Source organism: Microcebus murinus, chromosome 14 (genome assembly GCF_040939455.1).
Source record: "Microcebus murinus isolate Inina chromosome 14, M.murinus_Inina_mat1.0, whole genome shotgun sequence".
Taxonomy (NCBI): domain Eukaryota; kingdom Metazoa; phylum Chordata; class Mammalia; order Primates; family Cheirogaleidae; genus Microcebus; species Microcebus murinus.
This window is the reverse complement of record NC_134117.1, coordinates 49,503,069-49,520,275: the sequence shown is the minus strand read 5'-3', so window position 1 is coordinate 49,520,275 and position 17,207 is coordinate 49,503,069. Positions and strand designations below refer to the sequence as shown.

At 34.6% G+C, this 17,207-nt stretch overlaps 1 protein-coding gene across 2 annotated transcripts in view; it reads left to right on the top strand.

The window, feature by feature from the left end:
• CTNNA3 (catenin alpha 3) overlaps positions 1–17,207 on the top strand; it is a 1,492,617-nt gene that overhangs the window by 1,086,177 nt on the left and 389,233 nt on the right. For both annotated transcript variants that reach the window (XM_012762717.2, XM_012762715.2), the window contains exon 12: positions 11,741–11,941. In XM_012762717.2, coding sequence (XP_012618171.2) covers positions 11,741–11,941 — 201 coding nt within the window. The remainder of the gene's footprint in view (positions 1–11,740; positions 11,942–17,207) is intronic.

The following is a 17,207-nucleotide window of genomic DNA, read 5'->3' as shown; positions in this document are numbered from 1 at the left end:
AAAGTATTTGTGAAAAATGCAAAGAAACCAGTTGACAACCAGAAGATGTTATTGTGTGAAGGAGAGAATAGTTGGAGGAAAGAATAGCACCAAAATTTTTCTTACTTACATTGTTAGAAAAATTGAAGTATTTTCAAAATTCCTGCCTAATTAATTGTAGCTATCTGTAGATAATGTATGTTATTGAATATATAGAGTCAAACATTATAGTTTTCTTACAATTTTAGAAGCTACACATTAAAGTGCTTATTAAGGGACCAAATTGAACTTGATACTGAATATAGAATGTTTGGATAATCTCCTTTGTTATTACTATTGATGTGCCAATATTGATACATTCTTATTAACTAAACACTACAGTTTACATTAGGGTTCACTTTGTTTTGTAAATTCTATGGGTTTTGAAGAATTTATATTGGCATGTATTCACCACTACAGTGTTATACAGAATAGTTTTACTATCCTGAAAATATCATGTGCTCTAGCTATTAACCCTGGAACCTTTGGTAACCGCTGGTCTTTTTATTGTCTCCATAGCTTTGCATTTTCCAGAATATTATATAGTTGCAAGGGTACAGTATGTAGCTTTTCCAAGTGGACTCCTTTCCTTAGTAGTATGCATTAAGTTTCCTCCACATCTTTTCTTCATTTGATAGATCATTTCTTGGTATTGCTTTTCATACAATCCATTGTCTGGATGTTCCATAGTTTCTTTATCCATTCACCCACTGAGTGACATTTTGTTTGCTTCTGTGTTTTTGGCAATTATAAATAAAACTTCTGTAAATATTCATATACAGTTTTCGTGTGAACAAAGTTTTAAATTTATTTGGGTAAATATCAAGGAGTATAATTGTTGGATTGTATAGAAATAATTCTACACTTCATATGGAACCAGAGAAGACCCTTTATAGAAAAAACAATCAAGGAACAAATTGGGAGGCATCAATTTACCAGACTTCAAGCTATACTACAAGGCTATAGTAACAAAAACAGCATGTTATTGGCACAAGAAGAGAGACATGGACCAATGGAACAAACTGAGAACCCAAATATAAAGCCATTCTCATATAGCCATCTAATCTTTGACAAAGCAAACAAAAGAATACACTGAGGGAAAAAAATCCATACTCAATAAATGGTGCTGGGAAAATTGAATAGCCACATGTAGAACACTGAAACAGGATCTGCACCTGTCATCTCTCACAAAAATTGACTCACAGTGGATAACAGAATTAAACCTAAGGCATCAAACTATAAGAATTCTAGAAGAAAATGTTGGAAAGCTCTTATAGACATTGGTCTAGGCAAAGAATTTCTGAAGAATATCTCAAAGGCAGTCACAGCAACAACAAAAATAAATAAATGGGACCTGATCAAATTCAAAAGCTTCTGCACAGCCAAGGAAACTATCATGAGAGCAAACAGCCTATAGAATGGGAAAAAAATGTTCACATGGTACACATCCGATAAAGGGCTAATAACTAGAATCTATATAGAACTCAGGAAAATCAAGAAAAAAATCAAACAGCCCCATTGAAAAGTGGGCAAAAGACATGAACTGAAACTTTGCAAAAGAATACAGACTAATGGCCAACAAACATATGAAAAATGCTCGATATCCATAATCAACAGGGAAATGCAAGTCAAAACCACAATGAGATATCACTTAACTCCAGTAAGAATGGATTTTGTCAAAAAGTCCCAAAACAACAAATGCTGGCATGGATACAGAGAGATAGGAACACTCCTACACTGCTGGTGGGAATGCAAACTAGTATAACCTCTATGGAAAGTAATGCAGAGATACCTCAAAGAACTAAATACAGTACTGCCATTTGATACAGAAATCCCTCTACTGGGTATAAGACATTCTATACAAAAGACATCTGTACTCGAATGTTTATAGCAATACAGTTCACAATTGCAAAGATGTGGAAACAACCCAGTGCCTATCACTACACGAGTGGATTAATAAAATGCGGTATATGTATACCATGGAGTACTACTCAGCCATAAGAAAAAAGCTACCTATTGTATTATTCTAGATGGAGCTGGAACCTATTCTACTAAGTGAAGTATCACAATAATAGAAAAACAAGCACCATCTCTACTCACCATCAAATTGGTATTACCTGATCAACACTTATGTGCACATATAGTAGTAACATTTATCAAGTGTCAGGCTGGTGGGAAGGAGTTGGGAGGATGGGTATATTCACATCTAATGGGTGCATTGTACACCCTCTGGGAGGATGGATGGAGTTGAAACTCTGACTCAGGTGGGGCAAAGACAATGTATGTAACTTAAACATTTGTACCCCCATAATATGCTGAAATAAAATTTTAAAAATATATATCAAAAATAAAATTCCTCTTTAAAAAAGAAAGAGTATGTTTGGTTTTGTAAGAGACTGCCATTCTGTCTTCCAAAGTGCCTATACCATTTTGCATTCCCTCTAGCAAAAAATGAAGAGTCTCTGTTGCTCCACATTTTCACCAGCCTTTGATGTTGTCAATCTTTTGGATTTTCATAATTCAAATAGGTGAAATTCCTTGATGATAAACGATATTGAGAACTTTTTCATATGCTTATTTGTAACATATGTATTCTTCGATGATGTGTCAGCTCAGATATTTTGCTCATTTTTCAACTGAATTTTTTCTTTTCTTATGACTGAGTTTTAAGAATTCTTTGTATATTTTGGATACCAATCCTTTATCAGATATGTGTTTTGCAAATATTTCCCAGTCTGTGGATTGTCTTTTCATTCTTTTAACAGTGTCTTTTGAAGAGTAGGAGTTTTAAATTTTTATGAAGTCAAATTTATGAATGTTTTACTTTTGTTAATTTTGGTTTTGGTATTGTATTTTAAAAGGTTTTTCCAAATTCAGGATCACCTAGATTTTTTTCCTCTTTTATCTTACAGGAGCTTTATAGTTTTGTATTTTAAATGTAGGTCTATGATTCAACATATAATTTTTTTAGCATATAATTTTTGCTTCATATTTTTCCCCTGGATAGAGCCATACTTGAAAAATTAGTAGTTTCCAAGTCAAAGCATACAGTCTAAGAATAGTTTTCTAAATTTGAAAGCATGACTTTTACAAATTTAAAGTGAGCACATGCCAAAAATTTATTATTGTGAGGCACTAAGATGATAAATCTTGTTTAAAGAAAATTGGATAAAAAAAGAGTGGTTCAATAAAATTTTCTCATTTAGAAACAAAACTAGTTAATGCCCTACAGAGCAATAAAACTATAACCTTTAGGATTATCTTTCCTACAAAAACCTTTCCTATCTCTACTAGATAAAAAATTATTTAAATTACTGTATGACAAGAATCACTTACATGGCTATCAGTTTTAAAAACAAAATGAGCATCAATTCCTACAGAGTTGTAAAATATCTTAATCAATAGTAATTGCAATCAGAACAAAGATACACACCCCTGGAGAATCAGATATTTGCCAGGTGGGCCTGATTTGCAGTGTCTGTCCAGGACAGCAGTAGTCTGTTTTGCCTATTTCAAACTTTTGACAAATTTCTGAACAACTTCACAGTAGAAATTGTTATAAGAGCCAACTCAAGATATACTGAAAGAAATATAAAGGTTTCAATGACTGTCTGTGTACATATGTTTGTGTTTTCTATAGAATTGTGCAGAGTTTCTATAAGTGATAAATAGTTTGGGAATAGCAATCTTAGACTTTATTTTACTTTTGATTATTATCAGAGGTAAGTCAGGTAAGTTCAAGCTATCTAAAAGCTCTAGAAAGAATAAACACCTTGTAGTACAGAGAAACTGAGCAAAAATTTTGAAATAAATTTTAATAAAATTATAAAATGATTATAATTTTGACTATTATATTTTGGGAAGAATGAAATAAAAAGTGTTTTTCCCCCCTGGTTACTAGGTTGTGAACCCTTTGCAGACAGGGACTGTGCCTTATTTATCCTTTATATAATCTACATTTTGTAACATATAGTAAGACTGGGGAGAGGAGACAGGAAAAGATTTAGGATACACAAAGGGAGTGAGGAATTTTACATTTAGCCATATGCATAGTCTTTATTCTCAAAGGTAGTACTTGCTTAAATCTTTCTGTAGGATATTAGTTAATTTGAAAACCAATCATCATGATCAAATTCTACCCCAACAGACATTTTGAGCACCTTTAAGTAGATATATAAACTACAATTAACTAAGATACTAATGTGCTCCACTTGCTTTTTAGTTTCATGTATTTTTGGTAAAGAGGAAAGAAGAATTACTTCTTTTGTTTGTTGAACATTTGTGCAGTTGCCTGTGTAATGGGCTTGAAATTTACAGCTATGGAGCCAGGTATCCAAAAATGGAAACTTGTTTTCTTATAATTAAATTTAGCTTAACTGTCTGAGCTAACATACACTGGGTAGCTAATCTTAATCTTGCCAATTTAGGAAATTCAATATATTTTGGATTATAACTCAGTTTCTTTAGAAAAAATACTTAATATCCTTTTATCTCTTATTCTTCCCTTCTCCTTGGAGTCTTTGTTTTATGTTATCAAGGGAGGAAATTTTTGAAGGAATATTATTCCTTGTTTGATGGATTATAGCATAAATTCTCTTCCCCTTCAGACTTTGCCATTGATATATTTAAAGTCTACCTTCAGGAATTAGAAAGAAAAACTCATACCTTACAATAAAATCTGGCTTTTAAAAATAAAATGTGCTTCTACTTTCAGTCTATTCTGTGGGTTATAGATTTATAAAATTCTACTTTGGAAGTCAAATACCAATAAATTCACTGGATTTTGTTTTATTACACTTTTCCTGGGGCAATAGATTTAGCCTTCAAATTCTGGCTTTAATTATGGAAAACTAAACAATTAAGAAAAATTATATATTTTTTTAATTTTATAAAAATTATAATATTTTTATAATTTTTTTGAAAAATTATGATTTTTGAGAAAAGGCATTTCAAAATCTTGTACAAAAATGGCTGCAGTGAATAAAGGTGAGTTAGAGAAATTTGCAACAAATAACATGCCTTTTAGTCAAAGATCAGTTCTTTATTGTCCTGTGTATTATTATTTTCCAACATAATAGGAATCAATCACCCTTTACATCTCAGGATGGCTATAAAGTGATTGATAGAAATTACTAGTAATTCAGCAATTCACAGCTCTTCAATGAACACATATCAGCATTTGCCACTAACATTACAACATTCCACCACTCACCTCAAGTCAACTGTTAGGCTGTTACTCTAGAGATATTAAATCTTCTCTATGTGTCAATCCTTCAAAGCATAATATTCTAATGTGGTTTTTCTATAATAACATATTCTCTTTCTTTCAAACCTCACTTTTTTTTTATTTCAGCATATTATGGGGGTACAAATTTTAAGGTTTCAAATAATGCCTTTCCCCCTCCCCCAACAAGTCTGAGTTTCCAGCGTGACCATCCTGCAGATGGTGCACATCTCACTCATTATGTATGTATACACCCGCCCCCACCCCTACCACCTGCCCAATACCCTATTACTATAGTTCCTATGTGTCCACTTAGGTGCTGCTCAGTTAATATCAGTTTGCTGTTGAGTACATGTGGTGCTGGTTTTTCCATTCTTGGGAAACTTCACTTAGTAGTATGAGTTCCAGCTGTATCCGGAAAATACAAGATGTGCTATATCACCATTGTTTCTTAGAGCTGAGTAGTACTCCATGGTATACATATGCCACATTTTATTAATCCACTCTTGGATTGATGGGCACTTGGGCTGTTTCCACAGCCTTGCAATTATGAATTGTGCTGCTATAAACATTTGAGTGCAGGTGTCTTTTTGTAGGGTGTCATTGGATCTTTTGGGTAGATGCCCAGCAATGGGATTGCTGGATCAAATGGTAGATCCACTTGTATCCCTTTAAGGTATCTCCATATTGCTTTCCACAGAGGTTGAACTAGTTTGCAGTTCCACCAGCAGTGTAGGAGTGTTCTTCTCTCTCCACATCCACGCCAGCATCTATTGTTTGGGGACTTTTTGATAAAGGCCATTCTCACTGGAGTTTAGTGATATCTCATTGTGGTTTTAATTTGCATTTCCCTGATGATTAGAGATGTTGAGCATTTTCTCATATGTTTGTTGGCCATTCTTCTATCTTCCTTAGAAAAGTTTCTGTTCAAGTCCTTTGCCCACTTTTTAATAGGGTTGTTTGATTTTTTTCTTGCTGATTTTCATGAGTTCTAAGTAGATTCTAGTTATCAGCCCCTTATCAGATGCATAGGATGCAAAAATTTTCTCCCATTCTGTAGGTTGTCTGTTTACTTTCATGACTATTTCTTTGGTTGTGCAGAAGCTCTTTAGTTTGATCATGTCCCATTTATTTATTTTTGTTGCTGCTGTGATTGCCTTTGGGGTCTTCTTCATAAATTCTTTGCCTCGGCTTATGTCTAGGAGGGTGTTTCCAACATTTTCCTCTATAATTCTAATAGTTTCATACCTCAGGTTTAAGTCTGTTATCCAGTGTGAGTGGATCTTTGTGAGAGGTGAAAGGTGTGGGTCCTGCTTTAGCCTTCTACAAGTGGCTATCCAGTTTTCCCAGCACCGTTTATTGAAAAGGGATTCTTTTCCCCAGTGTATGTTTTTGTCTGTTTGTCAAAGATTAGAGGCCTATATGAGGACGGTTTTATATCAGGTTCTCAGATCTGTTCCACTGGTCAATATTCCTATTTTTGTGCCAATATCAGATTGATTTAATTGCTACAGCTTTGTAGTATAGTTTGATATCTGGCATATTAATACCTCCCATTTTGTTCTTTTGCCTAGAATTGCTTTTGATATGCGGGGTCTTCTTTGGTTATAAATGAAGTGTAAAATTATTTTTTCTATATCTGTGAAGAATGCTGATGGAATTTTAATAGGTATTGCATTGAATCTGTAGATCAGTTTGGGTGGTATAGACATTTTAATGATGTTGAGTCTGCCAACCCACAAGCATGCAAACCTCACTTTTAAAATAAACAACAAATGCTGGCATGGATGCGGAGAGAGAGGAACACTCCTACACTGCTGGTGGGACTGCAAACTAGTTCAACCTTTGTGGAAAGCAATATGGAGATACCTCAAAGCGATACAAGTAGATCTACCATTTGATCCAGCAATTCCACTACTGGGCATCTACCCAAAAGATCAAAAGTCACTTTATGAAAAAGACACCTGCACTCGAATGTTTATAGCAGCACAATTCACAATCGCAAATCTATGAAAACAACCCAAGTGCCCATTAGTTCATGAGTGGATTAACAAAATGTGGTGTATGTATACCATGGAATACTACTCAGCTTTAAGAAACAACGGTGATATAGCACCTCTTGTATATTCCTGGATACAGCTGGAACCCATTCTATTAAGTGAAGTATCTCAAGAATGGAAAAACTAGCACCACATGTACTCACCAGCAAATTGGTATTAACCGATCAACACCTAAGTGGACATATAGGAGTAACATTTATGGGGTGTCGGGAGGGTGGAAGGGGGGAGGTGGGGATGGGCATATACAACCACAATGAGTAAGATATGCAACATTTGGGGGATGGACATGCTTGAAGCTCTTACTCGAGGGTGGAGGGGGTTATGGGCAATATAAGTAACCTTAACACTTGTACCCCCATAAGACGCTAAAATAAAAAATAAATAAAAAATAAATAAAATGATGTAATTGCTGAATTCAAGTACATCTACAGTTGATAAAGAAATTAATTGGAGGAGTGTTTCTAATGATGTTTACTGTGTGTAACTCATTCCATCAGTGAAGTCTTACGAGATACACAACAATAGGAAGGTTTTATACAAAGTACTTGGCATTTTTTTCTTTCCTGGAGGTTTAACTGCTGTATAGCTGGTGTGAAAACTCAAGCAGTTTGTGAAGATCTTTTAGTTACTTAAATTTACCTGAAATATGAATAACAAAGAAATAACCATTTTTAAGAAATTAGTTTAATGTTTAGTTATTGTGCATATGTGGGAGGTACCCAACATTTTGACTTTCTTTTTCTAGCATTCTATGTTTAGTTTCATGCAAATAGTTGTTGCTAACATTCTGTGAAACATTCAGGGTAATGAGAAAGTGTCACAATAATGGAAAATTCGCAAACTTTTTCTGAAAATTTTATGCCATATTTAATTTTAGAAATTCCACAGATTATTTAGGCATCAACTCCAATGTTCTTATTACAGTGGCCTCAAATTAAGTTTGGTTGTATGCTTCTTGCCACTTATTTCTCTTGTTGTTTCATATTATGTATGTTAATTTAGGAGTTTTATTTCCATATCAGACTTTAATTCTTCAGCAAGATTAACACCATGGCTTGTGACAGCATTATTGAATTGCAAAGAATAACTATACAACCTTGTGTAAAGCCAAACAAAAAAGAACCAGAAAAATCCCTGCTATATTTTTAGTCCCTGCTTTAAATAATAAAATAAATTGGTGGGCATATATTATCATTGTTCTACATAAGAGTTGAACACTCAATATATTGTTAGTGATTTTTTTTTGTATATTTTCTCTGTGCAAAATTCACTAGGAAACAAAAGTTTGTGGCAGCTTTGGTTTCATCTTTAATTAAATAGAAATTACAGGGTTTATTATATAATTAATCTTCTAAGAATGAACATTGTTTTTTCCCCTAAATATTTTTTCACTTGTATAAGCCTGAGTAAAAATAGCTCTGCAATCTAAAATTAAGCACCTTTAGTGAATACAGATTAAACATTCATTGTATACATATACATTATGTTTATTTCCAAAAATCACTTGCCAATGTACTTGGAAAATGATAGTTTTTAATGTGTTATTAAAGTACACCTCTGTGGGCTTTTAAAAAACGCATGATTATTATGCCTTCTACACTCATTGTATTTCCATTCTACAGGAAATATGGTGTTGATACACAGGTGCTTTCTGTTGAGATGAAACCATGCCTGGATCTTTTATAGTCCTTATTGATACATTCATAACTGAATGCTACTAATTAGGTCAAAACCCTACTGAATTGGTTGGGTGCTGTGGCTCACACCTGTAATCCTAGCATTCTGAGAGGCAAAGGCGAGAGGATTGCTTGAGGTCAGGAGTTTGAGACCAGCCTGAGCAAAAGCGAGACTCACTCTCTACTAAAAATAGAAAAAAAAATTAGCCGGTGGTGCATATCTGTAGTCCCAGCTACTTAGGAGGCTGAGGCAGGAGGATTGCTTGAGCCCAGGAATTTGATGTTGCTATAAGCTAGGCTGAATCTATGGCACTGTAGCCTGCACAACAAAGTAAGACTGTGTCTCAAAAAAAGAACAAAAACAAAAACCCTAAGTTTATAATGAAGATTTTCAGTCTTTAACTTCTTCATGTAAATGACCTACCTGTCCTTGTTATGAATTAAACTGACGTGATTCAGGCCACAGAAGTGTCTACCTATGTTTATAAATTATAATTTAGGATTTAGACAAAATAATTTTCTGTTCCTACGTATGCCTTATAAGAGAGTTTCATTCACTGATTCAATAAACATTATTGTCAGCCTAACAAGGGCCTAATATTATAACAGATATTAGATATAATACCTCAAGAAATAAAATAAAATTCCTGCCTTCAGATATATTTCACATTCTCGTGGAGAGAGAGTTTTATAAGTAGTTTATTAAAACACAGGAAGAACCTCTAATGGAAGCATATAAATCCCAAATATTAAGAACATGGAACCATGTTTGTCTTGAAGGGAATTGAGGAGATCAGTAGGGCTTTCCTAAGAAGGAACATTTGATTTGTGTCTTAAAAGAATAGTAGGAGTTGAGCAAGCAGATAAAAGGAGATAGGCAGTCTTGGTCAAGGTTCTAATAGTCCCACAAGAGGCATGGAAGAATATGGAAGATTTTGGAAGTCATAAAATACATATAACTGAAGCATGCAGGGCCTACAGAGGAATGATAAGAGGTTTAAAAATGTCAACAGGAACTATATTCTATGGTAGTTTGATTTTATTTTCTGTACAGTAAGAGAAAGGTGTGACTCCGTAAGGTAATGTCTTTGTGAATGATTGCCCTTGTAGCTTACACACAGATAGTCAGCACATATACGCAAGTGGATTGAAAGAGAAACAGAGAAAAAGACTTAATGATGATATGTTCTGGAATTACTGAGATCTTTTTGTTGTAGTAGTTTTTTGTATGTGCTTTTTTTTTTTTTTTTTTTTTTTTTTTTTTTTGAGACAGATCTCACTCTGATGCCTGGGCTAGAGTCAGGAGTTCGAGACCAGCCTGAGCAAGAGCGAGACCCTGTCTCTACTATAAATAGAAAGAAATTAATTGGCCAACTAATATATATAGAAAAAATTAGCCGGGCATGGTGGCGCATGCCTGTAGTCCCAGCTACTCGGGAGGCTGAGGCAGTAGGATTGCTTGAGCCCAGGAGTTTGAGGTTGCTGTGAGCTAGGCTGATGCCACGGCACTCAGAGTCTCGCTTTGTTGCCCAGGCTAGAGTGAGTGCTGTGGCATCAGCCTAGCTCACAGCAACCTCAAACTCCTGGGCTCAAGCAATCCTACTGCCTCAGCCTCCCGAGTAGCTGGGACTACAGGCATGCGCCACCATGCCCGGCTAATTTTTTCTATATATTTTTAGTTGTGCAATTAATTTCTTTCTATTTTTGGTAGAGACAGGATCTCCCTCTTGCTCAGGCTGGTTCTGAACTCCTAACCTTGAGCGATCCACGCGCCTTGGCCTCCCAGAGCACTACTGTGTGTGCTTTTAAGAAATAGAGTGTTTAAAGATGTTGAATGGGGATTATGTGATAAAGCCAGAAGCCAAAACACTCATCATTTCAGTATTCTTTCAATTTCTTAGGTATTGTTGCCCATGTTTGTTCATATTACATGTATTTGTTGATCACTACTAATTAGTTTTATCTTGGTGTATTAATCATTTTATAGAGAAAGAAAACATTATGTTGGTTTGATAGTAACTCTTTGCTGTCTTCCTACTCCTCATCATGCAACGAGGTAAAGAGAAGAGGAGATCAGGAGACACTCTTCAGAGTGGGCAACTTTCTCTGGGATTAGTTTGCTTCAAATCATTCAATGTTTTAAAAGGCTTACATATATATATATATATGATATATATGTAATGGGTGTTTTCACCGACTTTGGGAAGTTATTGCTTTAGAATATAAAAATTATATTTTTGACATTTTCCATTTATTAATTTGCAAGGTCTCTGTAATATGGTAATCCTCACTGTAAGTCAATAAACATCAGTTAAATGGAAATTTGTAGCTATATTTTCCAATATATTTAACATAGGTGGTGCTTTTGCAAAATTTTGTGATTCTGTAATACTGCTTTTACAGGAGGCAACATTCCATCATTACATATTTTATTTTTATTTTAATCTGGAAACTGTCTTTAATTTCCACCTATATGTCACTCTAAAATCTAATCTACTGGAACTAGAATCTAAAATAATACATAATCAATAAAATCACTCTTAAAAATATAAAATTTTCTCTTTCATGGATTTTGCTATTAAAGAATAAAGGGATATAAGCAAAATATACCTCTAATGTTTCTTCATAGTTCTCAATATCCCCCATTCCCAATATGCATGCACTGTATCTGAAGTCAGAAGTTAACATAATTATATTATACTAGATTTGTGTGATAAAAAAATACGCACATTCACAAACTAATTTGATTTGTTTACTTACAGAAAGTCACATCCTGGAAGATGTCAACAAATGTATCATAGCCTTAAGAGATCAGGATGCTGATAATTTAGATCGTGCTGCAGGGGCTATCAGAGGCCGAGCAGCAAGAGTCGCTCACATCGTCACAGGTGAAATGGATAGTTACGAGCCAGGGGCTTATACTGAAGGTGTAATGAAAAACGTTAACTTCCTTACAAGTACTGGTAAGTCTCAGTCCCCAATAGCGGTTGCACTGTTTCTGATATTTGAATGTACATAGCTAGTAAATATTCCATATCTGTGGAAAAGAAATCTCAGCCTGTGTTGCTTATTTTGACATATATTGCTATTCTACCTGGTGCTTGAATACTGTGGTTATGTTATTTGAAATTAACTTTTGAGGAGTAAACATATTCATTGGCAAACAGAGGTGTTTTATAAATTGCACATTATATAACAGAGGTGTTTTATAAATTACACATTATATAAATTACATACAGGCCTTAGCCACTTATGAATGTTTATTAATGCCAAAGCTGTTAGGAGATTTAATTAGGCCAGTATGGTATTAAGTATGTAATAGTCTCCAAACCATCTTTTAACTACATCGTTGGTACCCTCAGGTTTTTGTTTATATTACTTAAACACAGCAAGTTTGTCTTTTTTTTCAGAGAAATGCTCTCTCCATTCATTTTCAGACGTTTTGAAAAACAACATTTTGTTCTTGCATATAATCTTCTTTGATTACATAAGAAATATGGAACGAGGATTTTGTTTTGGTTGCAGCACCCAAGTTAATATTTTCCAAAATCAGCCAGCAAATGCTTAGTTTTGAATCACTCAGTAAAATGACATTCTTGTTTTTAGCATTATTATTAAACTCACATAAATGTCTGAATTCATATGGATTTACAGACAATGAGGGCAGTCATTATTTTTATAAGTCATCTTGGCAGAAATCCTTCCTGTAAAATCCCTTTGTGACTTTGTGAAATCCTTAGGTTGAATATTTTTACTGTTGCCTCTTAACACTAAAGTGATGGTCATTCCATGGTTACTAAATATTTGATATTGCATACTTAAGTTATCCATATTTTAGAATCATTCTTTATGTTATGTATAAGGCATATGAAAATTTGAAGATATGTATGTTGTTCAGCAGCAAAAGAAGTAGAAAAGACAAGGATGGGTAATTTTTAAATTTTTCTTTGCCTTTTTTTTTTTTGGAGGGAGGCTGTTCTTTGCAATTAATTAATTAAGAGAAACATAAATAAAAGTTGGAAAATCTTCACTAGAAACTAGTTCTGAAGAACTATGCCACAAGGCAAGTTTAGCAAAGTTTGCAGAGAATTGATTTCCCCAGCATGTTGATATGGAAAAGCAGTGATGAAGCTGGGCACATAGTTTTCTCATCATCTCTTGAAATAATGAAATGCAAAAAATGTGCTAAAGAAGGAAGAGGTGCATCTGCAACTCTTGATATTAAACTTATATTTTTATATACACTCCTCAAAGTCACGGGTGTCAATAGGGCACACAGTGGGTGCTTTTTCAATTAGGCATGAAAATATATTTACTTAAAAAGATGATTGTATTCTGGTCATTCAGTATCTCTTCTCTAAACTAGATTTAAGTGATCCTTTCTTGTTGGTCAAAATCAAGTACAGAGTTTTCTGTGTCCCTGATTTTTTTCTGTCTTCTGAGAATGGAATATATATAAAAGAAGGATGTTTCAGGGTTTCTTTTTTAGCTGAATAAAAATTTCCTATAGGGAATTGAATGGGTAAAATCTACCAGGGCTACTATATCTTGCCTCCGTCTCAGTTCTATAATCTTATTAGTAAATCTTGGTGAACGTGCTCTTTATAATATGAGGTGCCAAGTTTATAGTTTTATACTACATAGAAAAGAGTTTATATATGCCATAGTCAAAGAAAGAAGTGGAAGTGAAGTTCTGCAGTGTTCAGAATGTGAAGTGTATTGTGGAAAACTGTTTAAATCAGTAAATAATGAAACCAAGTTATTTACACATTTAATTACAAGTTTGTTAATTCCTCTATGATGTATAATGACCTTACCAGATAAACAACCAATATAGCTACATTATCACATTCAGAAGAGAAAGAAGCCCTTCTTCCTCTAATTAATTGTATATAATTTAAATTAAAATCCTCCAGGTATATTGTGCTCTGTATCCCAAATATAATGACTATAGAATAATCCTGGGTTATTCTATATAAATAGTATCTTATTAATAGAACAATATATTAATAGTTTATAACTCTCCATTTTTATCATTTTAGTTTTTTAGATAATATTTTTGGTGAATCTTTGAAAAAAAGCTTTTTATTTTTGTTTATGTCTTCATTTCAAACATTTCTCCAAACAGCTTTCCTTGGAATTTATCAAAAACACACCTTACTAAAGGGAATTCTGAGCAATAAATTAGACGAAAAGCTAATTAGATCAGTTTGATCTTAACCAAAGCTGAAAAATGTGAGCATTTTTTCTCCCACAGAGATATTGCCTATGAAAAACACTTCCAACTATTCTATCCTCCACAATTAACTAACAGGAGATATTTATTTTTGTTCACATCTCCTTCATATCTTAGATTTATTATTTATAAATAATTATCAAATTAATTGGAAATGTCATGATTTGTGTTATAAAGCTTTTTTTTTTTTTTTTTTTTTTTTTTTTTTTATTTTGGCATATTATGGGGGTACAGATTTTAAGGTTTTAATAAATGCCCATTCCCCCCCTCCCCCCAAAAGTCTGAGTCTCCATCATGACCATCCCCCAGATGGTGCACATCTCACTCACTATGTATGTATATACCCGCCCCCCTCCCCCCTCCCACCTGCCCAATACCCTATTACTGTAGCACCTATGTGTCTACTTAGGTGCTACTCAGTTAATACCAGTTTGCTGGAGAATATATCTGGTGCTTGTTTTTCCATTCTTGGGATACTTCACTTAGTAGTATGGGTTCCAGCTCTAACCAGGAAAATATAAGGTGTGCTATATCACCATTGTTTCTTAGAGCTGAATAGTACTCCATGGTGGACATATACCACATTTTATTAATCCATTCTTGGATTGATGGGCACTTGGGCTGTTTCCACAGCCTTGCAATTATGAATTGTGCTGCTATAAACATTCGAGTGCAGGTGTCTTTTTTGTAGAGTGTCACTGGATCATTTGGGTAGATGCCCAGCAATGGGATTGCTGGATCAAATGGTAGATTCACTTGTATCGCTTTAAGGTATCTCCATATTGCTTTCCACAGAGGTTGAACTAGTTTGCAGTCCCACCAGCAGTGTAGGAGTGTTCCTCTCTCTCCACAACCACGCCAGCATTTATTGTTTGGAGATTTTTTGATAAAGGCCATTCTCACTGGGGTTAAGTGATATCTCATTGTGGTTTTGATTTGCATTTCCCTGATGATTAGAGATGTTGAGCATTTCTTCATATGTTTGTTGGCCATTCTTCTGTCTTCTTTAGAAAAATTTCTGTTCAAGTCCTTTGCCCACTTTTTAATGGGGTTATTTGATTTTTTCTTCCTAATTTTCGTGAGTTCTAAGTATATTCTAGTTATCAGTCCCTTATCGGATGCATAGGATGCAAAAATTTTCTCCCATTCTGTAGGCTGTCTGTTTACTTTCATGACTATTTCTTTGGCTGTGCAGAAGCTTTGTAGTTTGATCATGTCCCATTTATTTATTTTTGTTGCTGCTGTGATTGCCTTTGGGGACTTCTTCATAAACTCTTTGCCCAGGCCGATGTCTAGGAGAGTGTTTCCAACTTTTTCCTCTAGAGTTCTAATAGTTTCATATCTTAGGTTTAAGTCTGTTATCCAGCGTGAGTTGGTTTTTGTGAGAGGTGAAAGGTGTGGGTCCTGTTTTAGCCTTCTACAGGTGGCTATCCAGTTTTCCCAGCACCATTTATTGAAGAGGGATTCTTTTCCCCAGCGTATGTTTTTGTCTGCTTTGTCAAAGATGAGATGGCTATATGAGGATGGTTTTATATCAGGATTCTCACATCTGTTCCACTGGTCAATATTCCTGTTTTTGTGCCAATACCATATTGTTTTAATTACTACAGCTTTGTAGTATAGTTTGATATCTGGCATATTAATGCCTCCCATTTTGTTTTTGTTGCCTAGAATTGCTCTTGATATTCGGGGTCTTCTTTGGTTCCATACGAAGCGTAAAATTATTTTTTCTATATCTGTGAAGAATGCTGATGGGATTTTAATAGGTATTGCATTGAATCTGTAGATCAGTTTGGGTAGTATAGACATTTTGATGATATTGAGTCTGCCGATCCACGAGCATGGTATGGATTTCCATCTGTTTACATCCTCTGCTATTTCCTTCCTCAGTGTTTCATAGTTCTCCCTGTAGAGGTCTTTTACCTCTTTGGTTAAATATATTCCTAGGTACTTTAATTTCTTTGTTGCTATTGTGAAGGGAATTGAGTCTTTGATTTGGTTCTCAATTAGATTGTTGTTGGCGTATATGAATGCCTCTGATTTCTGTGTATTAATTTTGTATCCTGAGACTTTACTAAATTCATTGATCAGTTCCAGGAGTTTCTTGGTTGAATCCTTGGGGTTTTCTAGATACAATATCATATCATCAGCAAACAGTGAAAGTTTGATCTCTTCTGCCCCTATTTGGATACCTTTGATTCCATTTTCCTGTCTGATTGCTGTAGCCAAGACTTCCAGCACTATGTTGAACAGAAGTGGAGATAGTGGGCAGCCTTGTCTGGTTCCAGTTCTAAGTGGGAATGATTTCAATCTTTCCCCATTCAGTATGATGTTGGCTATGGGTCTGTCATATATGGCTTGTATCATTTTTAGGTATGTCCCTTCTATGCCTATTTTCTTAAGTGTTCGTATCATGAAAGGGTGTTGAATTTTGTCAAAAGCTTTTTCTGCATCTATTGAAAGGATCATGTGATCTTTGTTTTTGCTTCTGTTTATGTGGTGAATTGCATTTATAGATTTACGTATGTTGAACCATCCCTGCATCCCTGGGATGAAGCCCACTTGGTCGTGGTGGATTATTTTTTTGATAAGTGTCTGTATTCGGTTAGCTAAGATTTTGTTGAAAATTTTTGCATCTATATTCATTAGGGATATTGGTCTGTAGTTTTCTTTTTTTGTTGCATCCTTTCCTGGTTTTGGTATCAGGGTAATATTCGCTTCATAAAAGGTGTCGGGGAGGTTTCCGTTCTTCTCGATGTTGTGGAATAGTTTCTGCAAGATAGGTACTAGTTCTTCTTTGTAAGTATGGTAAAATTCAGGTGTGAAGCCATCTGGACCGGGACTTTTCTTTTTAGGGAGATTTTTAATTGCTGTTTCTATTTCAGCTGTTGAGATTGGTCTGTTCAGGGAATCTATTTCTTCCTGGTTGAGCCTAGGGAGGCTGTGTGTTTCTAGAAATTTGTCCATTTCCTCCACATTTTCCAGTTTGTGTG